The sequence below is a fragment of the Pseudophryne corroboree genome, chromosome 2, assembly GCF_028390025.1.
Source record: "Pseudophryne corroboree isolate aPseCor3 chromosome 2, aPseCor3.hap2, whole genome shotgun sequence".
Lineage (NCBI taxonomy): Eukaryota > Metazoa > Chordata > Amphibia > Anura > Myobatrachidae > Pseudophryne > Pseudophryne corroboree.
Genome location: NC_086445.1, coordinates 529204127 through 529223166, shown reverse-complemented (window position 1 = coordinate 529223166; position 19040 = coordinate 529204127). Strand labels below are relative to the sequence as shown.

At 40.9% G+C, this 19040-nt stretch overlaps 1 protein-coding gene across 1 annotated transcript in view; it reads left to right on the top strand.

The window, feature by feature from the left end:
- The window catches only part of COL9A2 (collagen type IX alpha 2 chain), a 109460-nt gene that overhangs the window by 37579 nt on the left and 52841 nt on the right, over positions 1 to 19040 (top strand). The window contains exons 9-16 of the mRNA XM_063954207.1: positions 2407 to 2460; positions 7153 to 7200; positions 11039 to 11095; positions 11302 to 11355; positions 14210 to 14263; positions 15804 to 15857; positions 16463 to 16516; positions 16890 to 16943. Coding sequence (XP_063810277.1) covers positions 2407 to 2460; positions 7153 to 7200; positions 11039 to 11095; positions 11302 to 11355; positions 14210 to 14263; positions 15804 to 15857; positions 16463 to 16516; positions 16890 to 16943 — 429 coding nt within the window. The remainder of the gene's footprint in view (positions 1 to 2406; positions 2461 to 7152; positions 7201 to 11038; positions 11096 to 11301; positions 11356 to 14209; positions 14264 to 15803; positions 15858 to 16462; positions 16517 to 16889; positions 16944 to 19040) is intronic.

The following is a 19040-nucleotide window of genomic DNA, read 5'->3' as shown; positions in this document are numbered from 1 at the left end:
GTAAGGCTAACCATACACCAACTATGCCTTATTTATTGTATATAATTCTTTTACAGACACTGTGAGACACACAGTTGAGTGAATTTATTAAATAATTATTTGCAAGGAGCAGTACAACCATAATTTATTTAAGCACAACCTTTTATTTCCCAGTATAGTATTTGCTTGACCTTCATCTGAGTTTCATGAAGCTCCTGAAAGTACGGGGACCCCCAGGCTACCTTTATCTCAGATTGCATACTTAGAATTCATCATAGTAAAAAGATTGGCTTACATATTTATAGTATGCGGGTAGTTCAATTGTTGTGCACCTGAAAATGAAGTGATTGAAATGCAAAATACTGACTCCACCATCTACCAGGTGCTATAGATTCAGGGCCATTTGAGCAGCTAATAAAGCTTTGCAGAGCTCCACTCTATCAGGATCACCTGCAACTGTGCTTCGCTCCTGTCTCCATGGCTATATGATTGGTAACATATTACTTCTTATTTTGGGGGATTGTGTGCATAGACTGGCGCATCACTGAATCACTCCCGAATGGACGTCATGTTGTCTCACCTAAAAATAAGAGCATATTCAGCAAATGGGATGCGGTCAATATATCGGCTGTCAGGATTGCAGCGTTCAGGAGACAGACGTCGGAATCCCGCCTGCTGGTGATATACCGTCAGCCGGAATCCCGACCACCGCCGGGTTTGCACACTCGGTTGGTGGCTCCATGGCACCAACCGAGTAGGAATAAAACCTGTGCAAGTGAAGCAAGCCACCGGGCATGGTGCGTTGTGAGCGTACTTGCTACCTCACCATCGGGATTCCAGCAGACGGTATGCCGCTGTTGGTATAGTGACAGCCGGCACCTCGTCTGCTGGGATATCATACAGTATGTATCCCCAGCAAATAACTGTTCTGCCATAAAATAAGACGTATAGGCACAAGACTATATAAGAGGCCTCAGTTTTTTTGCAATTGGTTTGGAATATTTAAACTGTGCTAGATAGATTAGGTTTGGGGAATTTTTGTGATTGGTCAGGATTGGCCTATCAGGGAACCATAAGAAGTGGCTATGTGTTGTCTCACAAGGCTGGTGTGAGCTTGGCATCCATCTTGCAGGATGGTGTTTGTCCCTCCCTCCCCATTTTTCTCCTCTTACTCATTCTGTTCGTACTAACTCTTTGTTTATATGGTGCCTTGGGCGGAAAGGCACTACAAACCAGTGTCCACATAAGGTGTAAGAAGCCGTTGTGGAGCACATACCCTGTGAAGGGCAGCTAGTATGGCCTACCTCTGCTGGAAGACTCTGGGCATCTGTCCCTGCGGACATGCTCGTAATGTATGTTAGCCGTGTGGTTATTTCTAGTGATAAGATAGTTAAATAAGTTGTACATATGGTTAATTGCAATAACGTTATGGACGCTTTATAGCATGACTCTTGTGCTGCATTTGTTTTGGATTTCCTAATGTATTATTCAGGCTTGACTAACTAGAGGTTGTTTGTAATCCTACCATGGTTCTTGTTGTACCTAGTTCTCCCCAAAGAAGCAACCCAGAGGTTCTATTCATTTTCGGAAATGTTAGGCTCAGGCATCTGTATTTTTAAAATAGTGGGCCCGATTCAGACCTGATCGCTGTTGTGCGAATTCGCAAGGCGGCCAATTATCGATCGATTGCGCATGTGTATGGATTGTAATACGCATGCGCAAGGCCAAACTGCGAAAAAATCCAGCAACTTTTTTTGATCGCTAGGCGTACGCAAGTTGATTGACAGGAAGCCGGCGTTTGTGGGTGGTAACTGGCCGTGTACTGAGAGTGTCAGGAAAAACGCAGGCAAGTCCAAGCGTTTTAATGGAGAGTGTGTGACGTCAGCCATGGCCCCTATCAGCCTGATTCTATCGTACTGTAGAAGTAGGTCCTAGGCTACGCACAGACTGGAAAAATCATTTGATGGTGAGTGAGTTGCGAATGGATTTGCAGCTGACCAGCAGAGATTTTTCGCAAAGCAGAGATTTTCGCAAAGCGTACGCAGACTTGCACGGGGCAGATTTTTACTCTGTCTGAGCGGTGACTATCTGATCGCGAACCTCTGCAAATTCGCAGAGGAGCAATCAGGTATGAATTAGGCCCGGTGTACTGTACAGTACATGCAGTACATTTAGCCCTTGCCTTATAATAATTTGGGTGGAACAGTGCTCATATGAATACAGCAGTATATCAGTTCTATCATACACTTTTACCTACTGTGGTTTTTTTATCCCCTCCAGCTCACTACGCCAACAGTGCAAGTTTTATATCCTCACATTCAGCCATGTGCATTATTGGGTCAATGCAAATAGTGATACATGTTTATGGTGTCTTCTTTTCTTTTTATAAAATCTGCTTTCTCAGATTCTGTTATATTTTTCTTTTAGGGCATAAAGGGGCCTCTTGGGCCTTCTGGACCCCCTGGACCCCCTGGGAAACCTGTACGTATATCAATAATTGTATGCATAATTTATATTGACTAAGAATATGGAAACTTTGATATAGAGTGCTAAGCTGTGTGCCTCATGTTGCCTAGAATACATTTTTTTTCCAGAAACTCTTCTGTCTGTACATTGCAATTTTTATTTTGTAAGTAAAGCCTGTTTGCCTTATTCCTATTGGCTAGGATGAATGGCTACTTTAGTGAGTAAATATGAGTAAATACTAGGTAAAATTAGAGATACACTGGATATTAGCTTACTTTGAAGTTAAATATGTTTTCTTTATATTATGATTTGTTACTTTATGTTCCTCATTTTCTACTTAAAAGTTAGCTATTAATTAGGTGCTATTTATCTAAACACCGTCAGGTGGTCAGCATTTATTATTATTAAAAGTTATTTACATATAGCGTCCACATAGTACACAGAACTTTACATACAGTAAAGCGCTGCGGAAAATGTGTTCACTATATAAATAACTGGTAGTAAAAATAATAATAATAATAATAATAATAATACAGACACCACACAGACAGTTCTTGGGACAGGATTTGAACTCATGACCTCAGGCCTGTGAGGCAATAATGCTCAACACTATTGATATAGATATATAGATTATTATGACTAAGTTTAATAGCAATAGTGTTTTGTTACTTTATACCTTTAGTGGCATGATTATACTAATCAGGAGGTAAACTCTGATAAGTGGATGTGTGCTAAAACAAATATACACAAAGGAGCTTATGCAGTATTGTTGTCAAAATGGATGCAAATTATTGTTACAAAAAAATGCTGGAAAAGCAGCATGCTTCCGCCAATATGCAGGTCAGTACACATCTTGGGATAGGATCAGTATGATATCCCGCTGTGTGGTATCCAGCGGTCAAAATACTGACGCTGGGATACCAAAATTAGAAAGACCGACAGGTGTGAGGTAAGGGTGTTCTACACTCTCTCCACCCCCTAACCCTTACCCTCCCTGCAGCCTAACCCTAACCTTCCCCCTTTGTGCCTAATCCTAACCACCCCCCAGAGGTGCCTAAACCTAACCCCCCCTCCCCACAACCTAAACATAACCCTCCCTCCCCATAGCCTAACCTTAACCCACGAGTGGGGTGCCTAACTCTAACACCCCTCCTGGCAGCCTAACCCTATCCCCCGGGACGCTGCCTTGCCATATCCCTCCCCCCGCAGCCTACACCTAACCCCCCCATAGCTTACCTCTGCAGCTGTGTCTCCTCATTCGGGATCCCGGTTGTCAGGATTCCGACGCTGGGATCTTGCTCCCTTTCTGGATGCCGGTGTTAGCAGTCAGACTGGTGTCGGGATTCTGACAGCTGGGTTCCCGACAGCCGGGATCCTGACTGCATCCCCTTGGGATGAATCCAACTCAAGAATGGAAGCATATACACTTGGGGCCAAATGTAATAGAGTGAGAGTTTCAAAAAGTGAGAGATTTGGTAAGGTTTTGCAGTTTTTTTTAAAAGTGGCAATCATTTACACAGCAAGATCAACCTGGTTTTGCAGTGTAAATGATTACCACTTTAAAAAAAACCTGAAAAACGTTACCAAATCTCTCACTTTTTGAAACTCTCACTCTATTACATTTGGCCCTTGGTTTACTACAAGTGGTTTACTAAAAGTGATTATTGCACGGTAGCAGGTACATAAGATACACCTCCTAACAGGCAGAAATACAAAACTGCTGGTGTGTAGGATTGGTATCTGCATGAACTTATGGAGCCCATATATCTACAATGTATTGCCCCAATTTACGCTTCTGACAGGGTTGGAGAATTGTGGAAATCCAACATATTGGATTTCCCTGATTTGACATTTTGACTGAAAATTATTGGGATTGGCAAATTGGGGATTTGGGGATTTTTACCATGCAGAATTTCCCCAATTCCCTTGTGGATCACCGATAATCAGTGGCTGCAAGTCTATGTATTTGTTTGGCGGCTCGGATCAGGGAATAAGGGAATTGCGGCACTAATGTATGGCCAGCATTACTATACTCTGCCTATGTTACGTACTGTATAATACACCTTTCCTTCCCTTTTCTGCCCCTCTAGTCACAAGGAGTGTGTCAAATGCACACAAGCCACCATTTGTTTGCTGAGCATGCAGGGAGAGAAATCCCACAAGTTATACCAAACAATCTGTTATAGAACTACCCTGCAGCCGACTCACACTTGAGACGTAGTACTGTTGAGAGGTAGAGGTGTAGAAGAGTAGTTATGGCAATACAAGCTGCAACATTAGAAAATACAAATATGGTACAGTAGATTTCACGTGAACGTGGTACACGGAGGTAAAATCATGACAAGCACAGCTTGGACACACCTTTGAATACAGTCATTGAGCCATACAAAGAATGCGCCCACAGTACAAGTGTTCAGGCTGAAAGCTGGGCATTCAGCATAGTCTATGACTGTGAGTACTGAAGGAGCATAAGTCATAAAGATCAATGAACCCTAATCTTTGGAGTGCTCCATCTGTCCTTGCATATAATTTGTGGCACTGTATATCTACACACATTCTGTGCCCATATTTTGAATTTGAGTAATACCTATATGTCCGTGGCCGCGGATCGCTGTTGGTGGTGGTTGTGATAATGTTGTACAGGAGTCTTTGTCCTCAGGAAGGTTGGAGCATCCGAGATCAGTATAGTCTAGATGAAGAAGGGTGATGGTAGTATGTAACCCAGTGCAGGGTGTAGAAAGTAGCCAGATAGACTTCTAGTGCAGGTTACAACCAACACAGACTGTAGATTATATAGTAGACTAGAGTTTATATAGTAGTGTAATGTTGTACATACATATAACGGGTGTATGCTGTGCTGAGATATTTAGTAGTGGAGATGTAATGGGGGGATGTGGTCATGTGACTGGCACTCGGGATCCCGGCATTCACCATGTCGACGCTGGGATCCCAATCGATCAAAATGCTGGCACACAGAATGCTGACTCGCAGGGGCTATTCCCACTCTTGGGTGTCCACAATACCCATAGAGTGGGAATAGAACCTGCGGCAAGCACAGCGAGCCCGCAAGGGGCTTTGCTGCGGTTGCGCCTCCGCCCTGCCTGCATTCTGCTGCCGGAATCCTGGGGTCGGTATGCTGACCGCCGGGATCCCCAGCGCCGGTCTCCCAGCCCCAACCCATAATTGGATGTAGTCAGGTGACCGGCGGAGAAGACATGTATGGGTATTTGAATATGATGGGGATAGCTAAGATTACTGGAGAAAAAGGGGTTAGGACATAAAAGTGATGATAGAAGTAGAAGTTTTTCGATGAAATAAGGATGGAAAATATTAAACGATATATAATATATAAAATGAAAATCTAATCATTCAAAGATATAAATGTATGATATACTAAAGTTCAGTGCTGAAAGTAGGGTGGTACCGGATGGTATGGAGTACCATTAAGAAACGTACCACCAGCCCACCGTTGGGGCATCATTTATATGGGGCATGTTTGTGTGTGGGACATAAAATGGTGTCAGTGGCATAACTGTGTGTGGCATAATATGTAATAGGCATTACGGTGTGTGGTATAATATGTAAGGCATTACGGTGTGTTCCATAATGTGTAACAGGCATTACGGTGTGTGGCAAAATGCGTAATAGACATTACGGTGTGTGGCATACTGTGTAATGGGCATTACGGTGTGTGATATAATATGTAAGGCATTACGGTGTGTGGCATAATGTGTAATGGGCATTACAGTGTTTGGCATAATGTGTAATGGGTGTTATGGTGTGTAGCATAATATGTAATAAGCATTGCGGTGTGTGGCATAATGTGTAATGGGCATTACGGTGTTTGGCATAATGTGTACATGCCTCTATTGTCATGTAGTCACTCCCCTAGTACCACTAAGAAAAAAATTCTACTTGCACCACTGCTAAAGTTAAAATGTAAGAGAAGCAAGTCAACCATGCCCCTTACAGATATACTGCACATTTGGGATATGTATCTCTGCATGTCTCATAGGCAGGTGCAAGTGTTGCTGTTTCTGATGATGAAGGTGATGGAATTATTTTCAGTTGGTTTGAAGGTTGCACGTATATTAAAATCTGTACACAAAAGTCACAATTTTACGACTAATGCTCCAGAATGCTCATTACTAGTTATTCTCAAATCTCTAATCCATTTGTGACATGGTAAGTTTTTAAGTGTGTTTTTTTATAAATGTCCCTGGTGTCTATTGCTTTGACTATAATTAGGGGGCCAGTGTAGCACAGGGAAATTTGGTTGCTGAACTTGCCATTAATAAATTTACCTCCATATAGCTTATTTTAGCATATTGTTCACATTTATTATAAGAGTGTGACCTTTTTCCATTTACCTTCAGGGTATGATCTGTTTTTCCAGAGAATATGTGTCTCTTCCTATAGTCCCTGCTGTATTTTGCAATTTGCATTGACATACATTATTAAACTTATTATCCATTTTTTCTTCTCTCTTTTATAAGCTGTAACACTCTGTACTATCAGTATAACACATTGTCCCTGTGCAGTTCCTAAATTAGAGAATGAACAGTAAATGATGAGTCTGTGTAATTATGGGAATTTACGAGCACAGAGCCGAAATAGCTAATAAGACAAAAACATTTCACAGTGAACTTGTCCTGCAAACTCAGTCAATGACATGCAGTATAAAGTCTCACATCTTCTGCATTTCAGGGTCCTACAGCGAACATCCAAGGCTTGGAAGGCAGTGCTGATTTCTTGGTGAGTGCGTTATGTGGGGGTAGCTCAATCAATTGTTTCTGAACCAGGGCAACATCTACCTGTCTTCATGAATCTATGCCCAAAATATATTTTTTAAGGCATTGCAATTTATTTTAACAAATTTAGTGTAATATATATTATAATGAGTTGATGAGGCCAACAAATTAACCAAGTGACTCAAGAGGACCTATATACGGCACACTATTTAAGTTTTAGATATTAGTGATTACAGTGCACGTCAAGTGGCCGTCTATGACACCTTTGACAAATAAAAGGTGTAGTAGACTTATAGATAGAATTATTTTAATGTGTGTATGCTGTAAAGAAGCACTGAGTCAAATATAATAGCATAATGATCTGAAAATACTCTTGTATAAACGGGATGTAATCATGTTACTGGCGGTCGGGATCCCACCTGTTAGTATACAGACGCCGGAATCTCGGCCCCTGGAAATCTCAACAGTCGCCATGCCGACTGACAGGGACTATTCCCACTCGTGGGTGTCCACGACACCCATAGAGTGGGAATAGGACCTGTGGCAAGCGCAGCAAACCACAGAGGCTGCTGTGTTATGAGTGCAGCGGACCCGCAAGGGGCTTTGTTACACTTGCCTCACTCGCTGGCAAGCTGGTATTCTGACTGCCGGGAACCCGACAGCCGGTCACCCGATCCCAACCTGTATAAACAGTAACTGCAAAGCCATGTGAAAATGTAATGCATTTGTATCCAGATCACAGGTGGAATATTTCCAGACACTTGCTCTTATTAGAACTGCATGGAACCAGGGGTGGATTTTCCACAAGGCATCATAGCCAACTGCCCATGGCCCTATGGGCCCACCATGTGCCCAAATGAAAAATTCCAGGGATAGGGTAGACTACAGGTCCTAGATTATAGAGTTTTGCCAAGTCAGCACTTGGGCACAGGAAGGCTGCAAGCCCGACAGTTCTGCTCAAATGACAATATAGTAGTGGTAGATCTTCCTGCACAGCGCTCTCTGTAATCTCATCTAATCATAGGAGTCACAGGAGCATGTGCTAAGTACCTCCAGTCACGGCTCAGCACAATCTGCTCTGACTCCTCCTGTTCAGCAACATGGGGCTGAGGCTGAGAGATACTGACAGAGCTGTGCAGGAAGCCTGACACATGTAGTATACAGCGGAGAGCTAGACACATGTAGCATATTACAGATGAGCTACGGACAGTGGTCAGGTCAATGTAGTGAACAGTCTATTTCAGGTATATCATATCAGTGCGATTTCATCAGAGTGATCAGTGTGTATCAGGTGTGTGATATTAGTATGGCCTGTGTGCACGAGGCATGTAATGTCAGTGTGTAATGATCAGTGTGTATCAGTTGTATGTATATATATATATATATACATATAAATAAACATCCATAGGCCCGGCACTCCTAGTAAAAGATATACTTATCTGGGTGCCTGCTTAGTAGATAATGTAATACAGTCACCGGTAGCGGCACTCCAGAGCAATGAAGACTCGACACAGCATTTTGAAGAGCAATGGGGGTCATTCCGAGTTGTTCGCTCGCAAGCTGCTTTTAGCAGCTTTGCACACGCTAAGCCGCCGCCTACTGGCAGTGAATCTTAGCTTATCAAAATTGCGAACGAAAGATTAGCAAAATTGCGAATAGACACTTCTTAGCAGTTTCTGAGTAGCTCCACACTTACTCGGCATCTGCGATCAGTTCAGTGCTTGTCGTTCCTGGTTTGACGTCACAAACACACCCAGCGTTCGCCCAGACACTCTTCCGTTTCTCCAGCCACTCCCGCGTTTTTCCCAGAAACGGTAGCGTTTTTTCGCACACACCCATAAAACGGCTAGTTTCCGCCCAGAAACACCCACTTCCTGTCAATCACATTACGATCACCAGAACGAAGAAAAAACCTCCTAATGCCGTGAGTAAAATACCTAACTGCATAGCAAATTTACTTGGCGCAGTCGCACTGCGGCCATTGTGCATGCGCATTAGCGACTAATCGCTCCGTTGCGAGAAAAAAATACAGAGCGAACAACTCGGATTGACCCCCAATGTTTCAATGACCACTATATTGGCATTTTCGTCAGGACAACATGAAAATAGAAAATCTCACCTTATAATATAACAAGTATCACACCCAGGGACTGTTCACAGCGTTTACCGGGGCGGGACCTCTCACACATTTTTAAGGTTTTGGGCTCATCACTGTAGGCACTTCTGCAAAAGTATAATCCTTAGCTCACAGTACAGCTTGCTGTCACGTGTGGACTACCACTTCATTATTACAACTTTTCCTCTAAAATAATAAAGTATTACAGGTTGAGTCTCCCTTATCCAAAATGCTTGGGACCAGAGGTATTTTGGATATGGGATTTTTCCGTATTTTGGAATAATTGCATACCATAATGAGATATCATGGTGATGGGACCTAAATCTAAGCACAGAATGCATTTATGTTACATATACACCTTATACACACAGCCTGAAGGTAATTTTAGATAATATTTTTTATAACTTTGTGCATTAAACAAAGTGTGTCTACATTCACACAATTCATTTATGTTTCATATACACCTTATACACACAGCCTGAAGGTCATTTAATACAATATTTTTACTAACTTTGTGTATTAAACAAAGTTTGTGTACATTGAGCCATCAAAAACATAGGTTTTACTATCTCACTCTCACTCAAAAAAAGTCCGTATTTCGGAATATTCCGTATTTCGGAATATTTGGATATGGGATACTCAACCTGTATTATTAAAATGTTATATCAATAACTATAATACTAGTTATGTCAACATGATTAACTTATAAAATGCCAATGGGCTAACTAAAACGAGTCCAATAGATATTGCCTGAATTATAACTTCCACCAAGGTGGTAGTACTATTGCGGACTTCAGTTTATCACCATGCCTCTAATTGCGCACAATAATTGATTCTGTATTGTTAGAGTATTTGGACATGCAAAATTAAAACTCCATTTCCATATGTGGGTAAAGCCAGGAGCACCATTATCTGTTGTGCCAAGTTCCCACATCATCTCCTGCAGAATTTGTGGCATTAACATGATGACTGTTGACATTGTGATTGTTGCCATGGTGACTGCATCCCTATTCCACAAGTGCTGCTATTCTGCCATACTAATCAATGCAAAGCATAGGCATGAGTGGAGCCTACCTACTCTACTGGAGGCAGCAGCTGGACTTCAGCTCCTAAAATCCTTTATACAAAATACCTTAAACATTAGTATGTGAGCTTTATGCACTTGTACAACCTCAGACAAACATGTTCGTTTAAAGGCATTATTTGATCTACCAGGAAAAGATAACAAGCACTAATTTAGACTTTTGCATAAGAGAATAAATAATAAATGACTTTGCTGACCTCAAAAGCATAATGCATGAGACAGCTGTATCAGGTTCCCTCGTTATAGACACAACCCTGGGAGCACAATGTCACAAAGCTGGATGAAACAGCCTCAGTGCCCTGCCCTTGTCTTTGCCACCTTCATATACAATTCCCACTAGGTGCTGATAATGATAAAGGTCGAATTGCTTATGTAATCCCAAGGCCAGTTTCTCTATTTAGCATTGTAGGAGTATGCCTGTGTTTTCTCCACATTTCATCACTGTTGTCTCTTCACATACACTGGATTGAAAGTGTGTGCTGAGCATCTCCTGCTAGCTCAGTAAATTAATATATTGAACAGTAAACATGAACTGGGAGTCAACACAAGTTTGTCCCTCTGGTCTCATATTTATCTATTTTGTACACTATATTGTAGACTATTGGAAATGTTCTAATGTACAGTAATGTGGTATTTTTGTAGTGTCCAACAAACTGCCCAGCAGGTCCAAAGGGCCCTCAAGGACTACAAGGGGTGAAGGTGAGTGACTCTCCTAGCGGTAATATATTCCAGTCTGATCTTTCTATCTTAGTATTTATCATCTATGTCAGGCAGTTGTGTCATCCTTGTCCTCTTCATTGAATTTCTCGCTCTCCAAAGTTAACATTACTGTGTTGTAGATATTTTAAAGGTGGGCAAATGGGGATGTGCATCCTATTTTGATGACTAGATTATTTATTTTTAAGGGGCACAAAGGGCGTCCAGGTCCTCTTGGTGAGCCAGGACAACAGGGGAAATCTGTAAGTATATCTTCTAAATCACTGATAACCATTATAAATGCAGCTGATTTTTGCTGTTGAGTAAACAAGACAGTGGAGCTCTGGAGAATTGTCGCTATCTCTGACTGATATGATCCTATATGCAACTATTGTCAAATATGTTAAAATCTAAAAAAAATTATGTTTCTTAGGCTGGGTACATACTAGAGCAACAGATAACCTTGCCAATGGTTGGGACGAATTCCCTTCACCCCGAACCATGCAAGATTGCCAGTACACACAGCGCCACATGTAGCAATCAGTACACGACCTGTGGGAGTGCGCAATTCTGCTACACACTGAACTATCTTCACGATTTGTCGTTCCAATATGACAAACTGTGAAGATATCATTATACTGTGTACCTGGCCTAAGTGCCAAGCAAACCTTATTTCTTCTTTCTAAAAAAAAAATCCCAATTTACTAATTTCAAATAAAAAACAAAAGACAAAATTTGATTACAGAAGTATCCACTCTTTTAGAATTTGACGGCAGATAAGAACCACTAGGCCCATCTAGTCTGCCCCTTTTTTTACCATATTTTTACCTCAAACCTTATTTGATCCATATTTCTATGTAAGGATATCCTTATGTTGTTTAAATACATCTAAATAAATATTGGTGCAATCACTTGTCTTCAGAGGTCACTTAACTAACTGTTTAATTTAAATACATCGTCCTTTAAAAAATGTTGCATGTGCTTTGTCAAAAAGAAGCTTCATCATGAAGATCAAATGGTTTTTAAAGCAAAATCCAGTACAGGCTATTGAAATGCTCCAATAAAGTGTAAGTAAAAGGAGTAAAAAGATTTTTTATATCTCTGAGTGCTCTATCATAAGAAAATGATAGAGAATATTGTACAACTGAGAGTTTTTCAAAGATCATGTATCCTCTAATACATAAATTCTCAAACTCAGTCCTCAGGACCTAAAACAGGTCATGCTTTCCAGGTCTCCCCACAGAATCGCAAGTGGAATAATTACCTCCACCTGTGGATCTTTTGAAATGTGTCAGTGAGTTATAAATACACCTGTGCACCTGACAGGTGACCTTGAAAACATGAACTGTTTGTGGTCCTGAGGACCGCGTTTAAGAACCACTTCTCTAATATAAGCATCCATGCAACAAAGGAGGCCACTTAGAGGCCTTTAGTATCACTGGCAGCTACAAAAAATATTTTAGAGAGGTAGAGCAATACCTATAATTACAATCCTATTAGTTAGGGGTGTACTGTATATTATAAACTGTATAAAGCAAAAGAGATTTGTAGTAGCAAACTACAAAAAATGCTATACCAGTTTCCCAAACTCCGCCATTACAGTACAGGTTTTAAGGATATCCATCTTTGAGTCCAGATGGTTAAATCAAATTGACTGAGATACTAAGTAAGTCACATGTGCTCTAGCATGGAACTCCTTTGGTAACTGTGTGCTTTGCATATCCATTAATGTCTATATATATATATATATATATATATATATATACACTGCTCAAAAAAATAAAGGGAACACTAAAATAACACATCCTAGATCTGAATGAATGAAATATTCTTATTAAATACTTTGTTCTTTACATAGTTGAATGTGCTGACAACAAAATCACACAAATATGATCAATGGAAATCAAATTTATTAACCCATGGAGGTCTGGATTTGGAGTCACCCTCAAAATTAAAGTGGAAAAACACACTACAGGCTGATCCAACTTTGATATAATGTCCTTAAAACAAGTCAAAATGAGGCTCAGTAGTGTGTGTGGCCTTCACGTAGGCGTCTGATGAGACGAAACGCGTTGGGTTTCCTGCACTAATCCCCTGCTGTTTTTTAAGTTAAGTTGATCTCCTTATCCTTGTAATATTTACTTGGTCCATACTTTTATGTTTTTATGTACTGTGTAAAAAAATTTTTACTCTCATATATATTAAACAAATATTTTATAAAATAAGTTTTATACATTTATATATTTTTTGGCTTTTAAATTTACCATTTTTTAGCAACACTGAGCGCCGAACCCTATCTCTCCAGCTTTCTATATATATATATATATATATATATTTACAATGTGTGATGACATTTGACATGTTATAGACATTTTAGATGTCATAGGGCACAAATTAAAACCTATGTTTTCCGTGTTGCAGGGTATTATTGTTGGTGATGACATGTGATCATCAGACAATTAGTACTAAGGACCCTATCATTTCACAGAGGGAATCCCTCTCTTTCAAATGTGAATACCCATGAATCTATGGAAGCCAGGTTGGATGAGGTCCACCCCATCCCTAGACTCCATGATTTTTATGCACACTGTATTTCAGGCAATAACTTATACAGCTGCACTCCACTCTTCCAAATGAGAGTGCCCCATCTTCCTATGCTTGTGACTACATCACTGCCAGACTCTCCTCCCCAGCCTTCTGTACTGCCCACTGGTCATCAGAACTGATGGGGAGAAGGTAGTTTTATTTTTTATTTCACCTACCGCCGTGAAGAACTCATCCCTTGCAGTTATAAGATATATGCAAAGAAAGCACTCATTCTCTGCAGTGAATGGGTTAAATGTAAAAAAAAAAAGTAATGTATTGAAGGGTCCCAATCAAATTCCTTGATTATATTATGAACTGTTTCTTTTCTCCGGCAACTACAGAAAAAAAAACAGTTTGATTCCATGATGTTGATAAATAAAATGTAGCCACAACTGGAGTCACATTTTGGTGCAATATTAATTGTAACTGTTTGTGTTATAGCTGTTATAGTTAGTAATATGTTTCATTATATCCAGTAATACACTACATGCATTCCACTAGATAAATTGCATTCTTCCTTCTCAATTTCAGGGCCCAAATGGAGATGTTGGGATTTCTGGAGAACAAGGAATTCCAGGACCCCCGGTAAAGTATTTTACGTAACTACATAAATGAATTGCGTTGCAAATATATACATAAGTATGTAGACAGAAGCGTTAGATAAATGCTCTGCCTAAGGACTTAACAAACAGTAAAAGTAAAGGGGGGTACACACAGAGCAATTTTTGCATAATTTATTTTCTAAGCAATCTGACTAGATTACATCGATCTGTGTGTATGCCCCTTAGCGATAGTGATGCGCGGCCCCGCGCGTCGCTATTGCTGACTTTAGATTGGCCTAGTCTAGTCAGGTCACTCATTTCACCGCTGTGTGAAGAGAGCGGCGACCCCGCCCCTCCCCCCCTCGCTCAGCAAACATCGCGCTAAGTGCTGAGCGGTGGGAGAGATGTGTTCTGAGCGGTCTGTGATAGATCGCTCAGCACACATCTCCCCGTGTGTACCCCCCTTAACTCCTCAGTGATCAAGAGATTAGTACATCTATAGCCAAAATTAGATGATTTAATATTAAGTTATTAGATGAGATTTTTATGAATCTTCAAGTCCGAAGTCCATGGTTCTCTATAAACTTAGTTCTGGGATCAGGTTACAGAACTTTAACCCATGCCTTTAGTATAAATATACTGGGTGTACAGTAGCTTAGAAGACTGTGCTTTCTTGTCAAGAGTAATATAAACACTAGAATTATCTTTTCATACTAAAAGAATGTATATTCTTCACTTAACATGAGTCTGATAAGAATATACTCATAGACACATATCACTGGTTGCCTTATGTCAGAGTTTCGCAAGCGCAGTCCTCAAGGCACCACAAAGGTCCAGGTGTTAGGTATATCCATGGCTCAGCACAGATGGTTGAATCAAATTTACTGAAGTGCTAATTAAGTTACCTGTGGCCAAGCATGGATAAACTTAAAAACTGGACCATTGGGCTGCCTTGAGGACCGCGTTTGAGAACCTCTGCCTTATGTGTAATAGCCTTTGAATTTGTTAATTTATTACTAGGAGTTTTGTTGCTACTTTGTGGAGGCAATGATGTATTTCTTGCAGTACAAATGGTAGTGAAGATGGGAGAAGAAGTAGGTGCTCACATAAGAGTACAGTGGGACATGTATTTAAGACCGACAGCATTGTTGAATGTTCTTATTTTTTTTTTTTTTTTAAAGACATAAGTCAATTCTACAAATATTTGGCTGAATTTCCTGAGATAGACTATATTTACTCTACTTTCATCCTGTAAGTGGCAGTCTTTTCTAGGCAACCAGTACAGTATGTTTTGTGCAATAAGTGAAATAGTAGGGACAAACCAATGTGAGGTATATTAAATGAGTGCTTTTTTAGTTGGGCAAAAATTTTTCCCCCAAATTGTATGGTTGGTTCTATGCCCTTATGAATGGCAGGAGGAAGAAAGCAGCAGATTACAATATTAACAGTTCATTTTTTATATATTATAGATTTATACTAGGTAAATAATTATAATGCAATATACAAAAATGGTCGCTATTGTGGTTAATGTTAAGTCATAAACTTGATTTTTCTTATAACTATTTTTTATATCTATAACACAGGGACCAATAGGTATCCGCGGTTATACAGGAATTGGTGGACCCAAAGGAGAAACAGTAAGTGGCAATGTGGACAGAATATTATTTATGGGACCGTCTCTAGAGGATTATTACAACACAACTTGCCTTATGATAGGGTCAGCCCTGTACACAGTCTGGCAAGTCTACAAGTTATAATTATTCAATAACATGACTGTGCACTAAAAATATACTGTACTCTACTATTTTCTTACATGCCCCCCTTTAACTTTTTCCCTTCCACCTGGTTCGTGCAGTTCCTCATAAATCTACTGTAATATACTTGTGCACAGAACCCTTGTAATGCAACACACACCACATGTAACACAACGTACCTCCATGTAATGAAACACTTGCACTGTGTAATGGAGTACACAGCTCCAGTAAATCAGCACACTTCCTTGGGAACAAACCCTAATTCATCACACAGCCTTGAGCACATGGCTACTCATATAGCCATCAGTGTGCTGGAGAGCGGTGGCCATTTTTTTGTAGCATAAACAGTATCCTTCATCTTCTTCTTAATTCCTTAATGATGGGCATAGAATGATGACATCATCACTGTGTTGTTCCCATGAATATGCAGTCTTTGTTACTCTGAGATTCATTCTAGCACTAATTGTTTTCCTCTCTACATTTGTCAGGGACCCACCGGATATAAAGGGATGATCGGATCGGTTGGAGCAGCAGGAAAGCCTGTGAGTTGAAGTAAAAGTACTATTCTCCCCCACCTCACCTTATATTTGGTACAGTAGTTTATAAATCATTCAGATTTGGTATACAAATTGTATGAACTGTGTCAGATGAACTGCAGTGTTTTAGTCTGTGCTTACTGTGCAGTATTTTACTCTATGAATCTCTCATGGGTTAGCTACAACCTACAGAGCATTACATTCCTTGCAATGCACACAGTCAAAGGTGAAAACCCCCATCCTGTTAGTTCAGACTTCTCAGTCCTCATTACAGAATCCCCTGGAGAGCAAACAGTTTCAATTAAAATACACTTATGGTGGTTACTATCGTTAATGAGTCTGGCCATACAGAACTTTCACTTTTCCATGTGTGTTTCAGGGTGAGGAGGGACCGAAAGGGCCTCCAGGGGAACCGGGTGAGAAAGGAGACAAGGTGAGTCAGTTTTCTTTTGTTTAATATCAATATATAACTACTGTATATGATACATGAAAACATCATCAAAACATCATCTTAGTGTATTGTTCATGGTTGACATGCATGCATGCCAATATGCCCACATATTGGTGCTAATATGTTCCACATATAGGCATGCTAATACTGTATGTCTACATACATGCATAGCAAAATCCATCTTAGGCAACCTATGAGCTAAAATCAGCTGTAGAACTATATACCCACTGTACGGAATAATGCTGAGCCTTGTAACTCAACAATTGCTGTTAATCTCTGTAAACAGACTATACTGACTGATATGCAAGTGTGTTATTCCATCAGTGGCCATTACTATCCCCATCACCGGGAGACAAGTCTCTCCAAGGGGTAAATGTATGAAGTAGTGATAAGAGTGGAGAAGTGAGCCAGTTAAGAAGTTGCCTATGGCAACCAATCAGCATTGAAGTAACATTTATAATTTGTATACTATAAAATTATACAGAGCACCTGCCGGAGGTAAGGCTCCGGAGCCATGGGCAACTTCTCCACTGGCTCACTTCTCCACTCTTATCACTGCTTCATACATTTACCCCCAAGATCTCTCTCTAACATTAGGCACCCTTTGGCCAACACTACAAGATGTCTGACCAAGACTCGGTGCCCTAGGCTCCAATATTTTGTACACCTCCTCCAACCCTATGCAATACTTCATATAGGGCTAGCAAACACAGTAAGCCATTAGATGTGGCAGTGGTGTCAGACAGCTTAGGCTGAATTTTTTCTACTTATGGATGTGGGCACCATCCAAGTCCCCTGCTCTGCTGATAGTTGGATCATTGGAGCAAGCCTGGAAATCTAGAGCACCGGCACTGGACATATATGTGTACATAGATCTCCTTATACATTGGATAATGTATTTAATAGAGTATTATACTATCGATGGTCTATAATAGTGTTTTCCGAACTTGGTCCTCAGAGACCCCTTACAGTGCATGTTCCAGATCTCCTAGTTAGTGCACAGGTTCATTGCTGGCTGGCACATTTTAAAAGATCAGGTGGTGCTAATTATTTCACTTGTGATGCTGAGAACTGTAAAACATGCACTGTTAGGGGTCACTGGAGACCAAGTTTTGGAAACACTGGTTTGAAGGGTGAAGGAGAGAGTCTAAGAAACAAATTTTCGGTATCAACACATACCTTGTCTGTTTTTTGGGCCTGATTTAGCATCATTAGCAGAAGTGCGGAAAACGCTATTTAGCAAGTTCCTCACTTCTGCGCATGTGCGCACACCGCTTGGCGGGCATGCACAAGGACTTAGATTGCGGCCACCGGCATACCATACCCAATGCGAGCAGAATGCATCTGATATTAATGTATCTATTGCAGAGGGAGAACCGCCATCACCAACTTTGACTTTAGCTGTGGGCATCATCTAGTGTTAGAAGTATGTTGGGGTAATCTAGTCAAAAGAAACCATTTTCTGATGAAAGTCTGTGTGACTGTATGTCTTGTCTAGTAGACTTCTGTGCTATTATTAGTTTGGGTGAACCCTGTGTGATTTTTTTTCTAATGCTGTGTCGATTAAAATAAAAATGAGGCCTGTTGTGGCTGGGGGAGTTTGGAAGGAGATACCGGTAGCCTCAGGCCCTGTGACAGAGGGGTAGGGACAAGGGCTGGATGAGCCCAAAACACTTTGGGGGCTGCAAAACCAACTACCTACAGTATATTTATATATATAGGGAACGTTGCTGCCGGCGCAATAGCATTAAAAAAACTAAGTGAACCTCCCAAAAATCCTCCAAAATCTGGACCCCCACCCCATTGCACGTGCGCCATAGTTATCAGTGACATGATGCTGTGCCATGCCGTGCCAGTCCGTCTGTGTTCCTGCCTCCCTTGCCTGCCGCCACAGTCACCTAAGATGAGCAGGAGCAAGAAAGTGCTGGGACGAAACAGGCCAAGCTGCAAGCAACATGCGGATTGCATAGTAGTGTGTCATGCTCGGCGTAAGTTGGGGTTCCGACAACCAAGTTTTGGCTGAAGGGACAGCTACCTGTGAGGAGAGTAAATGAGGTGGCTGAATGTAATTCCTCCTCA